The sequence below is a fragment of the Leopardus geoffroyi genome, chromosome B2 (assembly GCF_018350155.1).
Source record: "Leopardus geoffroyi isolate Oge1 chromosome B2, O.geoffroyi_Oge1_pat1.0, whole genome shotgun sequence".
In the NCBI taxonomy this organism is placed as follows: Eukaryota; Metazoa; Chordata; class Mammalia; order Carnivora; family Felidae; genus Leopardus; species Leopardus geoffroyi.
The window spans coordinates 105,360,245-105,381,099 of record NC_059332.1 but is presented as its reverse complement, the minus strand read 5'-3'; the positions used below and the strand labels follow the sequence as shown (position 1 = coordinate 105,381,099).

At 39.6% G+C, this 20,855-nt stretch overlaps 1 protein-coding gene across 4 annotated transcripts in view; it reads right to left on the bottom strand.

The window, feature by feature from the left end:
- Nucleotides 1-6,479: 6,479 nt before the first annotated feature.
- The window catches only part of LOC123608911 (amine sulfotransferase-like), a 55,406-nt gene continuing 41,030 nt past the window's right edge, over nt 6,480-20,855 (bottom strand). For all 4 annotated transcript variants that reach the window (XM_045499362.1, XM_045499364.1, XM_045499363.1 and 1 more), the window contains 5 exons: nt 19,926-20,134; nt 19,162-19,285; nt 17,824-17,918; nt 15,631-15,814; nt 6,480-6,740 (listed from right to left, as the gene is read on the bottom strand). In XM_045499362.1, coding sequence (XP_045355318.1) covers nt 6,619-6,740; nt 15,631-15,814; nt 17,824-17,918; nt 19,162-19,285; nt 19,926-20,134 — 734 coding nt within the window. In that variant the 3' untranslated portion in view covers nt 6,480-6,618. The remainder of the gene's footprint in view (nt 6,741-15,630; nt 15,815-17,823; nt 17,919-19,161; nt 19,286-19,925; nt 20,135-20,855) is intronic.

The window sequence follows — 20,855 nt, the reverse complement described above, 5'->3', positions numbered from 1 at the left end:
CTCAGTTATAGAATTTTTAATTTCATTATGGCTATTTTTTACTTCTTTTATCTCTGCAGAAAGGGATTCTAACCTATTTTCAACTCCAGCTAGTATTCTTATCGTGATTCTAAATTCTGGTTCAGACATCTTGCTTGTATCTGTTTTGGTTAAATCCCTGGCTGTTGTTTCTTCGTGCTCTTTCTTTTGGGGTGAATTCCTTCGTTTTGTCATTTTGAAGGGAGAAAAGGAATTAATGAGGTAGAAAAATTGAAATTAAAACAATTAAAATTTAAAGAAATTAAAATTAAAAATTAAAAACACACACACACAAATAGAATAGATGATGCTAGATCCTAGGTGTGTTTTGGTCTGGGTGTTGAAAGTGGTTTGACTCGGGGCGCCTGGGTGGCGCAGTCGGTTAAGCGTCCGACTTCAGCCAGGTCACGATCTCGCGGTCCGTGAGTTCGAGCCCCGCGTCGGGCTCTGGGCTGATGGCTCGGAGCCTGGGGCCTGTTTCCGATTCTGTGTCTCCCTCTCTCTCTGCCCCTTCCCCGTTCATGCTCTGTCTCTCTCTGTCCCAAAAATAAATAAACGTTGAAAAAAAAAAAAAAAATTAAAAAAAAAAAAAAAAAAAAAAGAAAGTGGTTTGACAGATTAAAGAAAAAAAAAGGGGGGGGGGAAGGAAATCGTTTGAGAATTTGAAAAAATGAATACACTGAAGTAGACTAAAATGAGATGACTGGGGTAAAATAGAATTTGAAAAAATATACACAAAAGTAAAGAATATGGTAGAAAAAAAATAAAGAAAAATATTTTTAATAAAAATTAAAAATAAATATGATTTTTAAAATTTTCTGTACTTAAGAAAAAAGAAAAGAAATAAAAAAGAAAAAAGATAAAAAGAAAAAAAGAAAAAAGAAAACGTTTGAAAATTTGGAAAAGTGAATAGACTGTAGTAGACTAAAATAAAATGATGGGAGTAAGATAGAATTTGAAGAAATTTACATAAAAGCAAAAACTATAGTAATAAAAATTAATAAAAATATTTTTAAAAGAGATTGAAGGTAAAAATGAAGTTTTTCTCTTTCTGCATTCAAGAAAAAGAAAAGAAATGAAAAAGAGACAAAAAGAGAAAGAAAAAAAGGAAATTGTTTGAAAATTTGAAAAGGGGAGTACACTGAAGTAAACTAAAATAAAATGATGGAAGAAAAGTAGACTTTGAAAAAATTTACACAAAAGTAAAAAATATGGTAATAAAAATTAAAGAGATATTTTTAATAAAAATTGAAAATAAAAATGAATTTTTTCCCTTTCTGTATTCAAGAAAAAGAATTGTAAAAGAGAAAAAGGAAAAAAAAAGAAAAAAATTGAATAGATGAACCTGCTAACAGATTGAAGTAGGACTAAAATTGCTTCGTTTTCCCCTAGAAGTCAGTCTATGTAGCTCTTTATAATCCATAAATTAAGTTGGCAGTGAGGCTTGTGTTCTTGAAGAGCAAAGTTGGCCCAGTTGGGTGGGGCTCAGTGTAACAGCTCCACTCTCCACTAGATGGCACTGCTAGCTTACTGGGGTGGATTGTTGCCGGGTTCACAGGTGTGTATGCACAGGTGTGGGAGCAGTGAAAAATGGCGCCACCCAGCCACCCAGTCTGTTCTCCTGGATCAGCAATCATGCACCGGTCCTCTGTCTTCAGCTCCTGTCCACTCCCTGCTTTTTCATTCTCTGTGACCAGGCTCCAGGCAGTACCTCTTTCCCAAGTTTTGTCTCAGATGAGGCTGTTTTCCCTGGCCCCTTACTTCTGAAGGGCTGCGGCTTTGACGCGTTCAGCCCCTCTGCAGGAGGGTCTCACTGAGCAATGGCCAAATGAGCAGTGGCCGAATATCGGCTGCACCCAGGAACTCCTGCTGGACCCTGCTGCTGCCGGTGCCCCAAGACTGAGGCCACGTGCCAGCCTGTCCCAGAAAATGTTTGCGAGGCAGTGTAGCAGCAGCGTCTCAGGGATTATGGAAAATCACAATACACATCTGGCACCAGGCATCACCCTCAACCATCTTGCCCCAGCACCAGCGAATGTGGCTGCCTCTGAGGTCTGCTGGGAGCAGGTGGCTTCAACAGTCTCTACCAAATGTCCTTCCAGCAGTGGAACTGCTTTTCCCCGTGTGGCCCGAGGACCTCCCAGACCTCACTCTGTTCCTGGGGATTCGCCCTTCCCACCAGAGCACCGCCAGGTATCGAGCTGCAGGGTTGCAGCCTTTGCGCTCCCCTTGTTTACAGTCTTAATGGAATTTAAACCCTCTCCTTTCTTCCTTCTCCCCTTTTAGTTTAGTCCCTGTGGCTGTTTCCAAGTTTCCACTTTCTCTCCAGCTGCTTTTGGGGAAGCGTGCTTTTCTTGTATTCTCCCCACCCCACCCCCATCTCTGTTCTCTCTCCGCCCACAAAAGCACCTCCCTTTCCGCGGCTTCTCGCTCCCCAAGTTCAGCTCTCCGCGCCACGTACCTGCTGAATTCTGTGATTCAGGTTGTGCAGATTGTTGTGTTAATCCTCCAATCAGTTTTCTAGGTGTGTAGGATGGTTTAGTGTTGGTCTGGCTGTATTTCATGGACGGGAGACACACAAAAAGCTTCCATGCTGTTCCACGATCTTGGCTCCTCCCCCTCCAGAAACAAAGTTTTAAAAAATGTTTGTTTGTTTGTTTGTTTATGAGAGTGGGGGGGGAGAGAGAGAGAGAGGAGAGTGAGAGCACAAACAAGGGAAGGGCAAAAGGAGAGGGAGACAGAGAATACCAAGCAGGCTCTGTGCTGTGATGTGGGGCTTGAACTCACAAACCATGAAATCATGACCTGGGGCAAAATGAAGATTTGCATGCTTAACCAATTGAGCCATCAGGCATCCCTCTAGAAACAAACTTTTTTTTTTTTTTTTTTTTAATTTTTTTTTTCAACGTTTTTTTTTTTTTTTTTTTATTTTTGGGACAGAGAGAGACAGAGCATGAACGGGGGAGGGGCAGAGAGAGAGGGAGACACAGAATCGGAAACAGGCTCCAGGCTCTGAGCCATCAGCCCAGAGCCCGACGCAGGGCTCGAACTCACGGACCGCGAGATCGTGACCTGGCTGAAGTCGGACGCTTAACCGACTGCGCCACCCAGGCGCCCCGACAAACTTTTTATTTATGGTCAATTTATTTTCCACTAAGGTGCCAAGGTAAGTCAGTGAGAAAAAGGATGGTCTTTTCAATAAGTTATCTGGGATATTTAGATATCTACATCAAAAAGATGAATTTCAACCTTTTCCACAAACACAGGAATTACTTCAGAATAGATTGAAGACCCTAATTCAAGAGCTCACATGAGAAAACTAGTAAAAGAAACGTTGGAAATAATTTTCTTGACCTTGTTAGGAAGGCAAGAATTTCTGACGATAGAAAAGGCAAAGTCATAAAATGAAAAAATTGATAATTTGGACTTCATCAAATTTCAAAACTTTACCACTTCAAAAGACATCATTTTAAAATCGAAAGATAAGGTGCAGACTAAGAAAATACTTGTGAATTACCAATAAAAGTATCCAGACTATGTAAAGAACTCTTACACTTGATAGTAAGGAGATAAGCAACACTTTTTTTAAAATGGGAAAAATGGGGCCCCCTGGGTGGCTCAGTGTGTTAAGTGTCCAACTTGATTTTGGCTCAGGTCATAATCTCACAGCTGGTCATGACATTGAGCCCCACCTCAGGCTTCATCCTGGGCATGGATCCTGCTTAAGATTCTCTTTGTCCCTCACTCTCTGTCCCTTCCCTGCTCAAGCTCTCCAAAACAAACAAACAAATAAATAAAATGGGCAAAATGTTGAATAGATATTTTGGCAAGATATACTTGCCAAGTGACTAATAAGCATAGGAGAAGATGATCAACAGCATTTTGTTATTAGGGAAATGAAAAGTAAAACAACAATGATATACTACTTCATACCCCCTAGAATAGCTATAATAAAAAAGCCAGATAACAACAAGCATTAGCAAGAGTATAGAGAAATAGGGATCCTCACAAATGGTGGAGATGTAAAGGTAGTCTCCTTGAAAAGCAGTTTGGCATTTCCACCTCTAGGAATCGACCCAAAAGAAATACAAACATATGTATTCTCAAAGACTTGTATATAAATGTTCATAGCAGTATTATTCATTACAGCCCAAAATGGAAACAAGTGGGCTGCCCCTCAGAATTGTTTTAACTGGAGGGGTACTTAGATGGCTCAGTTGGTTAAGCTTCCGACTTCGGCTCAGGTCATGATTTCACCATTCGTGAGTTTGAGCCCCATGTCAGGTTCTGTGCTGACAGCTCAGAGCCTGGAGCCTGCTCAGATTCTGTGTCTCCCTCTCTCTCTCTGCCCCTCTCCCACTCGTACTCTGTCTCTCTCTCTTAAAAATGAATAAAATCAAAAAATTTTTAAACTTGAAAAAAAAAGAATCGTTTTAACTTGAAGCAATTTTGCTTGCTACAGATGTAAATGCAGGCAACATTTGTGCAGCTGTTGCTGAAGGGGGTCCATCCAAATTGTATCAAGAAGTTCTTTTAGAAAACATTATCCAAAAAGTACAGCTGTCTAGAACATCTGAAAACGTTCCAGATCCATACTATCTAGACAGTCTGAGTTCCATAAGAATCAACCTATTAAAGATACCACCAGTTTGGAGTGTAATTCATTTTATTTTACTGATTATATCACATTTAGACATGTTTGAACTGGTATGGTCCAACCAATAACCTGTTGATTAATATCTTGAGCATGTGGAAGTAGCTCACAGTGTAGTAATTTCCAGGTCTCTAATTGTCTGCTTGGGGCAATAATATGGCTTCATTCTGCTTATCCCCTGAGCACCTTCATTTATGCAAAGAAGCCCCCCTTACCTTTTCTTTCCAAGTGGCTTGCCCAACAAACATGACTTGAACAAAAGCCTATAAACTTCACAGCATACCTTTTTGGCAGTATTCTGTCTGTTACCTTGACACAGGTCCTAGAGCAGCAAACAAGCTGACATTATACCCATGTACATATTTGTATGAACTTGTACTCCTTGTGTCATTTATGAAAAACTTTTCCCATCACTTTAGAACTCATTGGTCTCCCTGAAGTCACTTCCTACTAGAAGTGTGACTCATTTTGATATATCATTATAAAATGCCTACCTTTGCTGCCTGACACGGATATTCTCTGAAAGACAAACACGGTAAGCTACTTGAAGTAGTTTACCTACTTCCTGTCTGCACCTCCATAACACAAATAATGTGCTAGCACATAGATATTGAAAGTCCACGATCTCTTTTCTCCTGGAATGCATCCTTTTGCTTCTCGGTACATATATCTTTGGAGTTTGTGACAGTACAATCAAGAACTCATCCTTGTCATTCATAAGAATGACTGCCAAGAAGAAAGCCAAAATCTGACTCTTGATTTTGGCTCAGGTCATGATTCCAGATTTGTGAGATTGAGCTCTGCATCAGGCTCCCTGCTAAGCATGGGGCCTGCTTAAGATTCTCTCTCTCTCTCTCTCTCTCTGTCTCTCTCTCTCCCCCTCTCTCTCCTTCCCTCTCCCTGTCTTGCCCCACCCCCACCCTTCTCCCCTACTCTTGCTCTCTCTTTCTCTAAAAAGAAAAAAGAAAAAAAAATCCTCCTCCCAATAGCTACAAATACCATCTATACCTGATTAGGATAAACTTTATAAGAAATGAGCAAGGTTTATTTAAGGACCATGTACCTTCACTAAATGACCAGAAAAAAAAAAAAAAAAACACAAATAAATGGTGAGTGTATAAAATCTCTGAATGGGAAGACTCAATTAGTGTCGATGTCGGTTTTCAAATGATTTTTTTAAGAGTAAAGCAATACTTAACAAAATTCTAACAAAACTCATCATGACAGTTTATGTTAGAAATTATGGCATGGTTATGAAAAGAAAAGTATATCAACAGAAAATACCTCATTTTATGTAAATCAACTCATGGGCAGAAAATTCTTTAGAACAAGATAATGTTTATTTTAATCAGTAGGAAAATGATGGCTATTCATTAAATGATTTGGGGCCAATTTTTTTTTCTGTTAGAAAAAAAAATAGGTGTCTTACAACACAAGATAAATATTCAGATTAAATAAAGATAGGATTTATGAATACATGAAAATACTTGTGACAGGAACACTCTGTTAGAAACAAAACATAGAAACCTAAAATGAAATGTTGACTCATCTGATCACCTAAAAATTAAATTCTGAAATATGAAGAAAAACCACAAATAGTTTTTTTATAAGTGACAAGGCTTCTATTTTATGATTTCAAATCAATCATACATTAAGACCTCCTTTGTTGCTCAAGAGCTTTGGAATTGCTGAATGTAGAATAAAATCAACTCCATAATTATACACCAAAACAAAGAGAGGAATCCTCTCCTGATCACAAACTGAGGAATTCAGCAAATGGAAAACAGGCCACAGATGGCAAATGATGTAAAGACAACATATTAATATTTATTAATCATTGGGAGTTTTCAGTAATAAGCCCATGACAGTCAAAGATGAAAATGTAAAATTCAATATATTTCCTTCTGAAGGTGATTTCTGAAAATAGTTGTGCATCACCCAGAATTCTATTCCTCATTCATATCCCAGATGAATTTCAAGGGAAAATCTTTCATATTCTTTTGGAAAATCTTGTCAAACCTTTCATTCTGCTCAACAGTCATGTAATTTTTCCAGTCCCCAATGGTACCTGGAGGAAAAGCAAACAAATTGTTTCAACGAAGACTCTGGGATGAGGGGGCATGATGCCCTAGTGTTGGGAGAAACACCATTGTTTACACTTCCATTTTCCTCCCTGCTAAGTCCTCAGTTGCTCCTGCACATGAGCATGCCCTTCCTCTCCCACCTGATGGCAAGAGGGCACACAAACTCATCACAGTAAATATGATGTGATTTAAGATAACTAGCCCAACTCCTCAGCTGTCAGCCACCTGGAAAAGGAGAAAACTCATGCAGCTACTTTACTATTTTGTTCCAGGCTAGCATGGGCTATTAGAGTTCACAGGAGTCCTTTAAAAGTTTCAAAAATCAGATGTCCCTGGGCAAATATTTACTGACAAGGACATGGATGCTCAGAGAATTTTTAAAATATAGCCCAAATTCTTACAGTTTTGAATGGCTCACCTGTAACTCTTCCATCTGTACCCACAGAAGTTTTATGACAGTTTTACATTAAACTTATAGACACAGGAGGAGTCAAGATGGCAGAGAAGTAGGGGGACCCGAAGTTCCCTCCTCCCTCAAACATGGCAGTATTGAGGACAGAAGACTGGGCATCCCAGGAATCCAGGCTACAGAGTGACAGAAGCATCTCCAGAGGCCCACGGGGACAACTTGGCAGGCCATAGGTGTGTGATTGCAAATTGGGAGAGATAAAATGGGGGGGCGTAGGCACAGAGGGAGGGATCCCCTTCAGTGGAGAGACAAAAGGAAGAGAAAGAGAAACTGTGGAAGTGTAGGAATCAATTTGGACAAGAGAAAAACCACAGACCAGGGGGCCCCTGGGTGGCTCAGTCGGTTAAGCGTCTGACTTCAGCTCAGGTCATGATCTCACTGTTGTGAATTCGAGCCCCACGTCAGTCTCTGTGCTGACAGCTCAGAGCCTGGAGCCTGCTTCTAATTCTGTGTCTCCCTCTCTCTCTGCCCTTCCTCCACTCACACTCTGTCTCTCTCTCCTTCAAAAATAAACATTAAAAAAATATTTAAAAAACCCCAAAACCACAGACTGGGGAATGGAAAAAACGGAAAAAGAACCAATTTCTACCTCATTCTAGGGTTGCAGAGCTTTGTCTGGACTGGAGCCTGCTGTCCTGCTCATGCACCTGAGAAGTGGAGCCAGCCCCAGCTCTCGAGCTGACAGGTGCAGTTGGAGAGAGCTATCCTCTCCCTATAGTGCTGTGGGAAGAAGTCATATAGCCTCCAAGGACAAAAGAGCCTGCAGGTGCCTGCCGGTCAGAGACCCTTTGTCAGCTGGCTGGTGGAGTGACCCTACCCTGGGACTGGGACGCAGGAAGTGAGATCCTTTAAGACATGGGGGTTTGAATCCCAGTCTAGCGCCTGGGAGGCACAGGAGACTGGAGCAGGGCAAACCAGTGGCTTGTGCCCATGTGGCAATGTGAGGAGTCAGAAACCCTTTGTTGGCTGGCTTGACAGAGTGGCACTTCCCCGGAACCAGGCTGTGCAGAGAAGGATCCTTTAAGACATTGAACGAACTGACCCACTTGCACCGGCAGGGCACTGTGAGGATAGCCTGAAAAGAGTGGTTTGGGACTCCCAGTCTGGTGGGGAGAGGCTGGGGTATCCCATTTATCTCCCTATCACCAACAAAGTGGGGCTTCAGGAAACGGACAAGGAGCCCACAGTGGAGGCAGGACCTGCCTATAGGAAACCATGCCCCTCTACACCTGGTAACTATGTATCTACTGGAGCAAGATTGACACCGGAGGGAATCATACCGCCCCTCCTCCAGACCAGCACAGCCACCAGCCCCAAGGCACGGCAGATATAGGTCCAGCGTTTTTGCATTTTCTGAATTGGTTCTTGGTCAATTCTTATTTTGTGTGTGTGTGTGTGTGTGTGTGTGTGTGTGTGTATAAATTTTTTTTTTCTTATTCCTTTTCTTTCTCTTATTCCTTCCCTTGTCTATTTTGGTTATTCTGGTTGTTGGTTTGTTTAATCAGAAATTCTTTTTTAAAAATTTTAACATTTATTTATTGAGAGACAGAGAGAGACAGAGCACAAGCAGGGGAGGGGCAAAGAGGGAGGGAGACACAGAATCTGAGGCAGGCTCCAGGCTGTGAGCTGTCAGCACAGAGCTCGACATGGGGCTCAAAACCAAAAACCCCGAGATCATGACCGGAGCGATTGTAGGATGCTTAACTGACTGAGCCACCCAGATGCCTCATGCAGACATTTTTAATCTATTCTTTTTATACATCTTCTATATCTCCTTCTTCATTATTTTCCTCTCTCTCTGTCTCTCTCTCTGGGTTAGGCTGTATAGTTTCTCTGATTCTCTGCCCAGTCAATTTTTTTTTCCTTTCCTTTTTCCCCACCCCTGTCATTTCTCTCTTTGTATGGGATAAGGTTTCTTCCACCACCTCCACCCTTTTTAAAATTTTTTCCAGAGTTACTTCAATGAACACATCAAAGCACACCTGGTGGAGGGTCCAAAACATCACTACAAGTAGGGAAATAAAGCAACCAAAGTCACAACAGAGAGCAAGAAACATACTCCAAAAAAACCTCCTGAAGGGCCAGGCCCTGGACAGTGTATGACCCCTTTTTAATATAAAAGTGCTCACAAGTGCAGGACATACTATTAAAACACATATGGGACAGAAAAATAGCCAAAATGACAAAACAGAAGAATTCTCCTCAAAAGAAATTCCAGGAAGAAATGACACTAGAGAATTGCTAAATGGATGCAAACAATATATCTGAGCAAGAATTTAGAATAATAGTCATAAGATTATTGCTGGACTTGTAAAAAGCATAAAAGACAGCAGAGAATCTATTGCTACAGAGATCAAAGAACTAAGGAATAGTCATGATGAATTAAGAAATGCTGTAAATGAAGTGCAAAATAAATTAGATGCAGTGAAATCAAGGAGGGAGGAAGTAGAGGGGAGATTAAGTGAAATAGAATATAAAATTATGGGAAACAATGAAGCTGGGGAAAGAGAGATAAGAAAATACTAGACCACAAGGGAGAATTAGAGAACTAAGGGATTCAATGAAACATAAAATAATATCCATATCATAAGAGTTCTGGAAGAGGAAAAGAGAGAGAAAGGGGCAGAAGGTTTACTTGAACAAATTATAGCTGTGAACTTCCCTCATTTGGGTAAGGAGGCAGACATCCAAATTCAGGAAGCACAGAACTCCCTTCAGATTTAACAAGAATTGGTTTTCTGCAAGGCATATCATAGTGAAACTGGCAAAATACAAAGATAAAGAGAGAATTCTGAAAGCAGCTAGGGACAAATGGGCCTTCACCTACAAGGGTAGAAACATAAGGATAGTAGCAGACCTAACCACTGAAACTTGGCAGGCCAGAAGGGAGTGGCAGGAAATATTCAATGTGCTTAATACAAAAAGTATGCAGTCAAGAATTTTTATGCGATAAAGCCTTTCCCATACAAACAAAAACTGAAGGAACTCATGAACTAAACCAGCGCTGCAAGAAATCCTAAGGGGGACTCTGTGAGTGAAATGCTGTGAAGACTACAAAGGACCAGAGACATCACCACAAGCATGAAACCTACAGACAACACAATGACACTAAATCCATATCTTTCAATAATAAGTCTGAATGAAAATGGACTAAATGCTCCACTCAGAAGACATAAGGTATCAGAATGGACAAAAAACCCAAGATCCATCTGTATGTCACCTACAAGAGACTCATTTTAGAACTGAGGACACTTTCAGATTGAAAGTGAGGGATTAGAGAACCATCTATCATGCTACTGGAAGTCCAAAGAAAGATGGAGTAGCCATACTTATATCAGACAAACTAGATTTTAAACTAAAGGTTGTAATGTGAGTTGAAGAAGGACATTATATCATAATTATGGTGTCTATCCATCAAGAAGAGCTAACAATTGTAAATGTTAATGCCCCAACTTGATACACCCAAATACATAAATTAATTAATACCAAACAAAAGCAATCTTATTGGCAAGAATACGGTAATTGCAGAGGACTTTAACACTCCACTTACAACAATAGACAGATCATCTAGGCAGAAAATCAATAAAGATACAATTGCCTTGAATGACACACTGGACCGGATGGACTTGACAGATATATTCAGAACTTATCATCCAAAAGCAGCAATATACACATTCTTTTCGAGTGCACATGGAATGTTCTTCAATATAGATCACATACTGGGCCACAAAAGAGCCCTCAATAAATATATAAGAATTGAGATCATACCATGCATATTTTCAGATCCCAATGCTATTAAACTTGAAATCAACCACAAAAAAAATTTAGAAAGCCTCCAAATGCATGGAGGTTAAAGAACATCCTACTAAAGAATGAATGGATCAACCAGGCAATTAGAGAAGAAATTAAAAAAATATATGGAAGCAAATTAAAATGAAAACATGACAGTCCAAACCCTTTGGGATTCAGCAAAGGCAATCCTAAGGGGAAAATACATTGCAACCCAGGCCTATCTCAAGAAGCAAGAAAGGTCCTAAATACATAACCTAATTGCACACTTAAAGGAACTAGAAGCAGAAGAGCAAAGAAACCCCAAAACCAGCATAAGAGAAATAATAAAGATTAGAGCAGAAATAAAAACTATAGAATCCAAAAAAGGAATAGAACAGATCAATGAATCTAAGAGCTGTTTGTTTTTGAAAAAATGAACAAAATTGATAACCGCCTAGCCAGACTTCTAATTAGAAAAGAGAGAGAACCCAAATAGATAAAATCATGGATGAAAGAAGACAGATCACAACCAACACCATAGAAATAAAACAATTAGAGAATACTGTGAAAAATTATATGCCAAAAAACTGGACAACCTGGAAGAAATGGACAATTTTCTAGACACCCACACACTACCAATACTCAAATGGGAAGATATAGAAAATTTGAACAGACCCTTAACTAGCAAAGTTAGTTAATTTCCCCCTGAGATCAGGAACATGACAGGCTGTCCACTCTCACCACTGTTGTTTAACATAGTGTTGGAAGTCCTAGCCTCAGCAGACAACAAAATGAAATAAAAGGCATCAAAATTGGCAAAGAAGAAGTCAAACTTTCACTTTTTACAGACGATATGATACTGTACATGGAAAACACGAAAGACTCCACCAAAAAGTTGCTAGAACTGATACATGAATTCAGCAAAGTCGCAGGATACAAAATCAATGTATATTAATTGGTTGCATTTTTATACACCAATAAACAAGTAACAGAAAGAGAAATCAAGAAATTGATCCCATTTACAACTGCACTGAGAACCATAAAATATCTAGGAGTAAACCTAACCAAAGATGTAAAAGAGCTGTATGATGAAAACTATAGAAAACTTATGAAAGAAATTGAAGAAGACACAAAGAAATGGAAAAACATTCCTTGCTTATGGATTAGAAAAACAAATATTGTTAAAATGTCAACACTACCCAAAACAATCTACACATTCAATGCAATCCCAATCAAAATTGCACTGGCATTTTTCTGAAATCTAGAACAAACAATCCTAAAATTTATATGGACCCACAAAAGACCCAGAATAGCCAAAGCAATGTTGAAAAAGAAAACCAAAGCAAGAAGCATCAAAACCCCTGACTCTACAACAAAGCTGTAATCAATAAGACAGTATGGTACTGGCACAAAAACAGACACGTAGATCAATGGAATAGAATAGAGAACCCAGAATTGGACCCACAAATGTATGGCCAACTAATGTTTAACAAAGCAGGAAAGTGTATCCAATGGGAAAAAGATAGTCTCTTTAGCAAATGGTGCTGGGAGAACTGGACAGCAACATGCCAAAGAATGAACTGGACCACTTTCTTACACCATGCACAAAAATAAACTCCAAATGGATGAAAGACCTGAATGTGAGACAGGAAAACCATCAAAACCCTAGAGGAGAAAATAGGCAACAACCTCTTTGACCTCACCTGCAGCTATTTCTTGTTTGACATGTCTCCAAAGGCAAGAGAAATAAAAGCAAAAATGAACTATTGGGACCTCATCAAGATAAAAAGCTTCTGCACTGCAAAGGAAACAATCGACAAAACAAAACTAAAAGGCATCTGACGGAATGGAAGAAGATATTTGCAAATGACATATCTGAATAAAGGGTTGGTATCCAAAGTCTATAAAGAACTTAGCAAACTCAAAACCTGAAAAACAAATAATCCAGTGAAGAAATGGGCAGAAGACGTGAATAGACACTTTTCCAGTGTCTATTCAAAAAATACATCCAGATGGCCAACAGACACTTGAAACGATGCTCCATGTCACTCATCATCAGGGAAATACAAATCAAACTACATTGAGATACCACCTCACACCAGCCAGAGTGGCTAAAATTAACAATTCAGGAAACAACATATATTGGTGAGGATGTGGAGAAACAGGAACCCACTTGCACTGTTGGTGGGAATGCAAACTGGTGCAGTCGCTCTGGAAAACAGTGTGGACGTTCCTCAAAGAATTAAAAATAGAACTACCCTGTGACCCATCAATAGCACTACTAGGTATTTATCCAAGGGATGTAAGTATGCTGTTTCAAAGGGTCAATGTTTATAGCAGTGCTTTCAACAATAGCCAAATTATGGAAAAAGCCAAAATGTCCATCAACTGAAGAGTGGATAAAGAAGATGTGGTTTATATATACAATGGAATACTACTTGGCAATGAGAAAGAATGAAATCTGGTCATTTGTAACAACGTGGATGGAACTGGAGGGCATTATGCTAAGTGAAATAAGTCAGTCAGAGAAAGACATATCATATGTTTTCACTCATATGTGGAACTTGAAAGAAACTTAACAGAAGACTGTGGGGGAAGGCAATGGGAAAAAATAACTTCAAACACAGAGGGAGGCAAACCCATAAGAGACTCTTTTTTTAAAAATTTTTTTTTAACTTTTATTTATTTATTTTTTTTCAACGTTTATTCATTTTTGGGACAGAGAGAGACAGAGCATGAACGGGGGAGGGTCAGAGAGAGAGAGAGGGAGACACAGAATCGGAAACAGGCTCCAGGCTCTGAGCCATTATGAGCCATCAGCCCAGAGCCTGACGTGGGGCTCGAACCCACGGACCGTGAGATCGTGACCTGGCTGAAGTCGGACGCTTAACCGACTGCGCCACCCAGGCGCCCCAACTTTTATTTATTTTTGAGACAGAGAGAGACAGAGCATGAACAGGGGAGGGGCAGAGAGAGAAGGAGACACAGAAGCGGAAGCAGGCTCCTGGCTCTGAGCCATCAGCCCAGAGCCCTACGCGGGGCTCGAACCCATGGACCGCGAGATCGTGACCTGACCTGAGCCGAAGTCGGCTGCTTAACCGACTGAGCCACCCAGGCGCCCCCATAAGAGACTCTTAAATACAGAGACAAAGGTGAGGGTTGATGGGTGGGCAGGGGGGGGGGGCGCAGGGGAGAGGGGAAAATAGGTGATGGGCATCTCCCCTATTGGAATGAACACTGGGTGTTGTATGTAAGCGAAGAATCACGGGAATCTATCACTGAAACAAAAAGTACACTGTATACAATGTATGTTAGCTGACTTGATAATAAATTATATTTTAAAAAGTTATAGACACAGAGATGTGATGACAAATGTGGTGATAGAAGGAAAGGCAAGACAAGAAACACTGATTGTAAAAGCACTCTGAAATAAACAAATGGCTGAAACAAACTGAAATACTAACAAAACTGAAAACACAAAGGAAAACCATGTAGGAGTGGTAAAGTTAGTGCAAATGATGTTCCTTTAGATAAAATGTAAGAGAAAAGTACATGTCTATGCAGAAGAAACATATGGGAATGTGCTTTACTTCCACAAGGAAAATTGGCTCCTCCTCCTTGTCTTCTTAGCTATTTGAGTCTCTCATTTTCAGTTAAGTTAAAGATGTATAAACACAGAAAATTTTATTTTTTCAAGGGAAAACAAACTTCAAGTGCAATGATTATGGCAGTTGAGAAGGGATGTGGTCTACTACAAGACAGGGTGTTCTGAGCATAACAGGAAGGGAATGTCTCCACTTTAGGTTGGCTCCGAGTTACCAGTGCTTCACATTTTTTAATTGAGCAGGTAAAAATATATGAAGAGATCAGGTGACAGAAATACTGAGAGAAATCAAAGCCAATATTTATTACTACTTGAAAAAGAGGCATGGAACCCTATGATTAAGTGCAAAATTTATGTCTATAGTTCTGTATTATAGATGTTCCATGTAATAAGATAGAAGATCATAAATATAACTTAGAATGATTATACAAGTAACAAAAATATTAAAACATGGTGAAATTTATCAGTTACATGAAGGAGTCATTCACTTAAAAACTCACTCATCAGAGGTATGCGATATTATAATAAATGAGAGAAACTTACACATTTTTATGAGGTTTACTAGAGGACACATGATAGTCCTGTGCAATAACAAAAGATCAGTGAATGCATGTTGTTAATTCAGCCCTGGGGAGACTCAGGGATAAATCACAGAAATGGAAGGGCAGTCATTGTTGGCCAACAGCCCCAGCATTGCCTCATCATCATGTGCCGATCCCATGCTAATGGAAGGAAACAGTCTAACAGTAAATGAACAACCATTTTGTGGCAGACATTGTACTGGCATTGGTAGATTTCTAGGGGCCATGGAGAAGGCCTTTTGATTTTAGGCTATTCATCAGATACATTCACTTACAACATTATGTAGTCTCTTGAAGAGCAACAAGAAGAAATCATGGAAAATCATTTGTCTAGTGACGGGAACTGGGCCATAAGGGTCCATGTTAGAAAAGTGAGCCAGGAAGCTTAGAAGCTACACTTGGTTCATTTGTGACACAGTGCAATACAGACATTCACTGTTCAACCTCACCTTTGCGAAGGAAATGACCTTTTTCTTGTATCCCAAATTGGTCCTTTAGTATATTGTCATAATTTGCCCGTGGGTCTAACTTCATGTTCTCAAACATGGCCTGGCTCACCACAGCATCCATGTCCTCATCACTTAATTCTTTCCCCAGAAATTTGCAGATTTTTAACATAGAACCTCTGAGATCCTGAAATAAATCACAGTATGATAAATTATGCATGTTATCACAAAGAAGACTTATACAAGTGTCATAGATAAATATCATTATGGGAGTGAACATCGTAGGTGCTTAGATTGCTTAGAAAGTGGAGCTGTTCCTTGAGATGTGACTTGCTTATTCCCTCTTGATAAATTAATCCATCACTTGTCCACTGTTTGAGAGCACATTTGGGTTCATTTTGAGAACACTCATATTTTGTTTTATCTGTGTTTCAGGCAAGTATTTGGGGAGTAGCTACTAAATGACAGACACTGCCCTGTGTGATGGTGCGAGTGAACAGAGACACAACTGGGGATGAATCCTAGGAATTCAGTACAAAGACCTTTGGGAAAGACTAATTGTGTAACAGAACTCAGAATATTTCAACAAAGACAAGAAATTTGTTCTGGGAATTAAAGCAAAAATGGGAGTTTTCTAGGTAGACAAACTAAAGATATGGAGTCTAGAGAAATGAAAGAATATCTGCAACATTGTGGTTGCGTAGAAGTTGTGAGATAACAGGTCACAGGACAGTTAGAAGTTCAATTTCCGTAGAGCTAGTGGAAACTGGCTTTGGATGAGAATATGGGAGATGAGGGTGGAAGCAATAGCGGGATCATATCGTGAGGAAGGTTTCAAGGCGAGCCAGATACTGAATCTCTATTTGGTAGGTGATATGGACTCAACAAGAAAGTCTAGGCTTAGTATCATGCTCTGGGGCAGGTGTAACAGACTAGTGACAAATACTCAGGATGGAGACGTCCTTAGGAGAACTTGCTTCTCAGCTCTTTCTCTTCTTCCCTGCTAAGAGTTCACCTGGTGATGTTCTGGCATTAGTGCCCAGTCCTGATTCAGTAATTACTCTGATTGATCCATGATCCTCAAAGCAATTCTATTGTCTCTACAAGAGATTATTCTCATTGGTCATATGACCCAATTTTGGCATTGAAACAGAAGGAGGAAGTCAAGGGGCTCTTGGGTGGCTCAGTTGGTTATGTGCCTGACTCTTGATTTCAGCTCAAGTCATGATCTCATGGGTCATGGAATTGAGCCCTGCCTCCGGCTCTACACTGATTGATCTGAGCCTGCTTGGGATCCTCTCTCTCTCTTTCCCTCCCTCCCTCCCTCCCTCTCTCTATGCCCCTGCACTGTTTATGCTCTCTTACTCTCTTTCTCAAAATAAACTTTTTTAAAAAAGAAAGAGGAAGTCAAAGAGAAGTTACTAAGTATGATTTTCCTCCTAGAGAAAAAGTAGAAATAAAGCAGGGCAAGAAGGCCCCTTTATCCCAGTTCCCTCTCTTTCTGCCTTACATGTTATCATCTGAGGACACAACTACAACTGCCTTGCTAACATGATGGGAGACATCCTTGCCACACCAAATATGATACAAAAGAAAGACAGATAATGCTGGGACATTCTTGACTGCTTAGCGGTAACACTCAGCATAAGGGTAGCCTTCCTCTGGGATTCAGTCAATAAACAACAGAAGTTCCTACATTTTAAGCCAATTAGAGTTGACTGTACTGGGTGCTGAATTATGTCTAATCATATGGAGGCATTTTCATTTAATTTTTCTGGGAATTTTTAATCATACACAATGCAGACAAGATTAAAGTTTCCCAAGAGATGCACCCAAGAATGATGAACATAACATTTAGAATGTTATTAGAATGAATAGTGCAGAAAATAGATTTCACAATCCATGAAAGAGAGACCAATAGTCTGACTCTAAATAATCAAACGTATGCATCTCATATACATACACAGATAATTCCTCACACACAGACGATTTTTGAAAAGAAACTTCCAGTATTAGCTGTAAATGAAAACCTGGCAAACAAAGTACAGAAGTGATACTGAAAAAATGTCTCCTGGTCCACTTCGTCTGGGATCTCAAATTTGATATCGCCCTTTGGGTGTTCTGGGCATGAGCAATCAATACGTTCAGCCAGGCTACCTTACAGATTCTGTGAAGTCACTAATGTCACTTTCTCACCTTTTTAAACTCCTCATACATCATGAACTCGATGTTGAAGAGGCTTTTGTGCTCATGCCAACCTTTGATGTGGTCAAACCAAAGGCTTCCCACCACTGCGAGGAGAATAGATAGTCATTAAGTAAATGTGTTGAACACACTGAAAATGAGTTACAGTCTTAGGAGATGCAGGAGTCTTTAGTAACAAAGAAGGAAAAGGAAGTGTACTGCTAGAGTCCTGATTTCCCCTAGCACCTGGTTATGGGAGAACCATCAAGCTTCTACCAGAAAACAATTACATGAACTCAAGGAGAAATTAGTCTCTTAAAATAGACACAAAATCAACATAGGATGTGGTTAGAAAAACCAAGGAGGAAAATGGAGGAAAGAATCCTCTCCTTCTCACTCCTCCTGGTCTTCCCAAGCACATAGAACCTTTTCCTGGCTACATGGAACATATGGGCTCCCTGAGGAGTCACTTCTGCTCTGCACAGTACATTTGACACTAAACATAGCTCTCCTGTTCCAGATCATCACCTCTACTTCAGAGGACTGGCTCCTGCTCAACCAGCTACAGTGGTGCCTCCTCGCAAAAGGAAGTGCGGGGGGTGGGGTCCTGGCTTGCTTAGTGGATAGAGTATACAACTCTTGATTTCAGGGTTGTGAGTTGGAGTCCCATGTTGGGTGTAGAGATTACTTTAAAAATAAATAAAAGTGGCGCCTGAGTGCCTCAGTTGGTTAAGCATCTGACTTTGGTTCAGGTCATGATCTCATGGTTTTTGAGTTGGAGCCCCGCATAGGGCTCTCTGCTGTTAGCACAGAGCAGACTTCAGATCCTCTGTCTCCCTCTCTCTGCCCCTCCCCCACTAGCGTGCACTTCCTTTCTCTCTCACTCTCTCTCAAAAATAAACATTTACAGATAAATAAATATATAAAAATTTAATAAAAAAGAAACAAATATGGAATAGAACTTTATCAAATAGAAGCTCCTGGCAGCAGCCATTTGCAATATGCAGTGCAAAGCTCCAAACCTGTGATCTGAACTGAGATTCTTCTCACTGAGCTAGAACAGAAACCCCTGTGCTTATGAACCACTGTTTTCATAGCTAAATGTAAATATTCCTTTGTGATACGACTTTGTAATCTTGACAGTCTACTGAGAGAAGCCAGGGGCAGCATAATTTGTAACAATGGCAGGGCATGGTCATCTAGGACAACCCTACCAATGGCTTAATACATTGATTACTCACCCTCATTCAACTCTACTTCAGCTCTTTTTTACCCTCTGTCATATTCACTAAGCTTAAACCTCACTGCAGAACAGCAAACTTATTACTTGCTTTATATAAGTTTATTTACCTTTTCCTTCTAGAAATAGTTTCATGAATTCCTCAATGGTACTTGTAGCAGGTAATGGCATCTTCTTTGAAAAGTGAAAATATGAGCACATAACGTCCTTAGGGTTTCTGTATACGTAAATAATCTGCAAAGAAAGGAAGTATTCATTATTTCTGTTGCTTTCATTACATCATATTTTTACCCGAATACCTTCCAATTGGGTGAAGTATGTTTTTATTTTAACTTTATAGTTTCCTAACTATGTCTTGTAGACATTCAGTGTTCTTTGTATTTTGGGTTTCCGCTTCTCTACATTGCGTCTTCCTCCATGATTGGCCTGTGGCTCTCAATTACTCCGCCAGACACACCTCTATCCATGGTACCCAAACAAAATAGGTGGAAGTATGAAAAGGTAGCGGTGAGGCCACTGAGAGCAGTGAAGGAATTGCTAGTATTGTAAGTGCACCTAGTAAGTAAGCTAATCAAAAAAAATGAAAGGATATATAATCTAAAATGTGTATTATATTATAATTTACATTATAAAGTTAATTAAATGCACAGATATACACTCTTTCATTTTTAATGGCTGTATTACATATGTGATCAGGAAAAGGGTACAAGATAAAAATCAGATTCTCCACGATAAGAACAAAATGGCTATTGAAAATAAAAGCATGCCAAATGCCACATTTGCTTCAGCTTGATGAATGCAGTGTCAGTGTAATGAAAGGAAATGAAATAAAGAAAAAGAGCAGTTATCTTTCAACAGCCAGTCTCTTTCTTACTTTGGCTTTTTTGTTCTTCAGGCCACTTGGAACCAAATAGTATGGGAGGTGGGTAGCGAAGAGACGAGGAGATGGTCTTTTAACAAAATCCATGTTTTGATCGACGTACTCAAAATAGGGAACTCGAAACACTGTCTCCAGATTCTCAGTGCTTTTTCGATGTTCATCAAAATAAATCAAGTTTAATATCTGCTGAAACCAGATGGTTCCTGTAAAACAATTATTTTTGTTTTCAATGATGTACAAATGTCTCCAAAATGCAGATAGAAGTGCCATCAGTATTTTAATAAGAGTTTGTTATTATAACATGTATAATGGTAATTTGGTCAGAATGGAATTTTTAATATATTAAAAATGCAGTATGAGTAAAAGAAAACAAACATTTTCTTTATTTTTCCTTTTAAGGAGATGCTACATTTGAAACTCTGTGGGCGTTTGCCACACTAATTGATCCTTTGAATCTTCTGTGCTTTCTTCTGCTTCCTATATGGGACTTTTAAATTACCTTCTATGTCTGCCTCTAGATTTCCTTCCACAAGCCCACTCATAGGACTTTAGGTAATATAAACAAAAAGAAAAAAAAAGGAATTTCACTGAAGGAGTCACTTTCCATTTTTCCCCCCTTCCCCATGTTTCCTACTGTGCACATGATGTCCACCTAAGGAAATAGTGTTCATTATAAATCCCTAAGGAAAGCCCTGTGACCCACATGGAGACAGGAAGGGAAGGATGGTGCCTAAAGTTGGGCCTTTCACTGTATGTAGGATGTGACACATTTTTCTGATGACTACTCTTAATTCTAATTAAAGAGGACATTTGTCTCAGGATATTTGGGTGTAATTGCCTGCTTTAGATTTCTTACACTTAATTTACATGATTCATATAAAGATTAAGATTAAAGGTATAAGATTAAAACATACCCTCTATAAA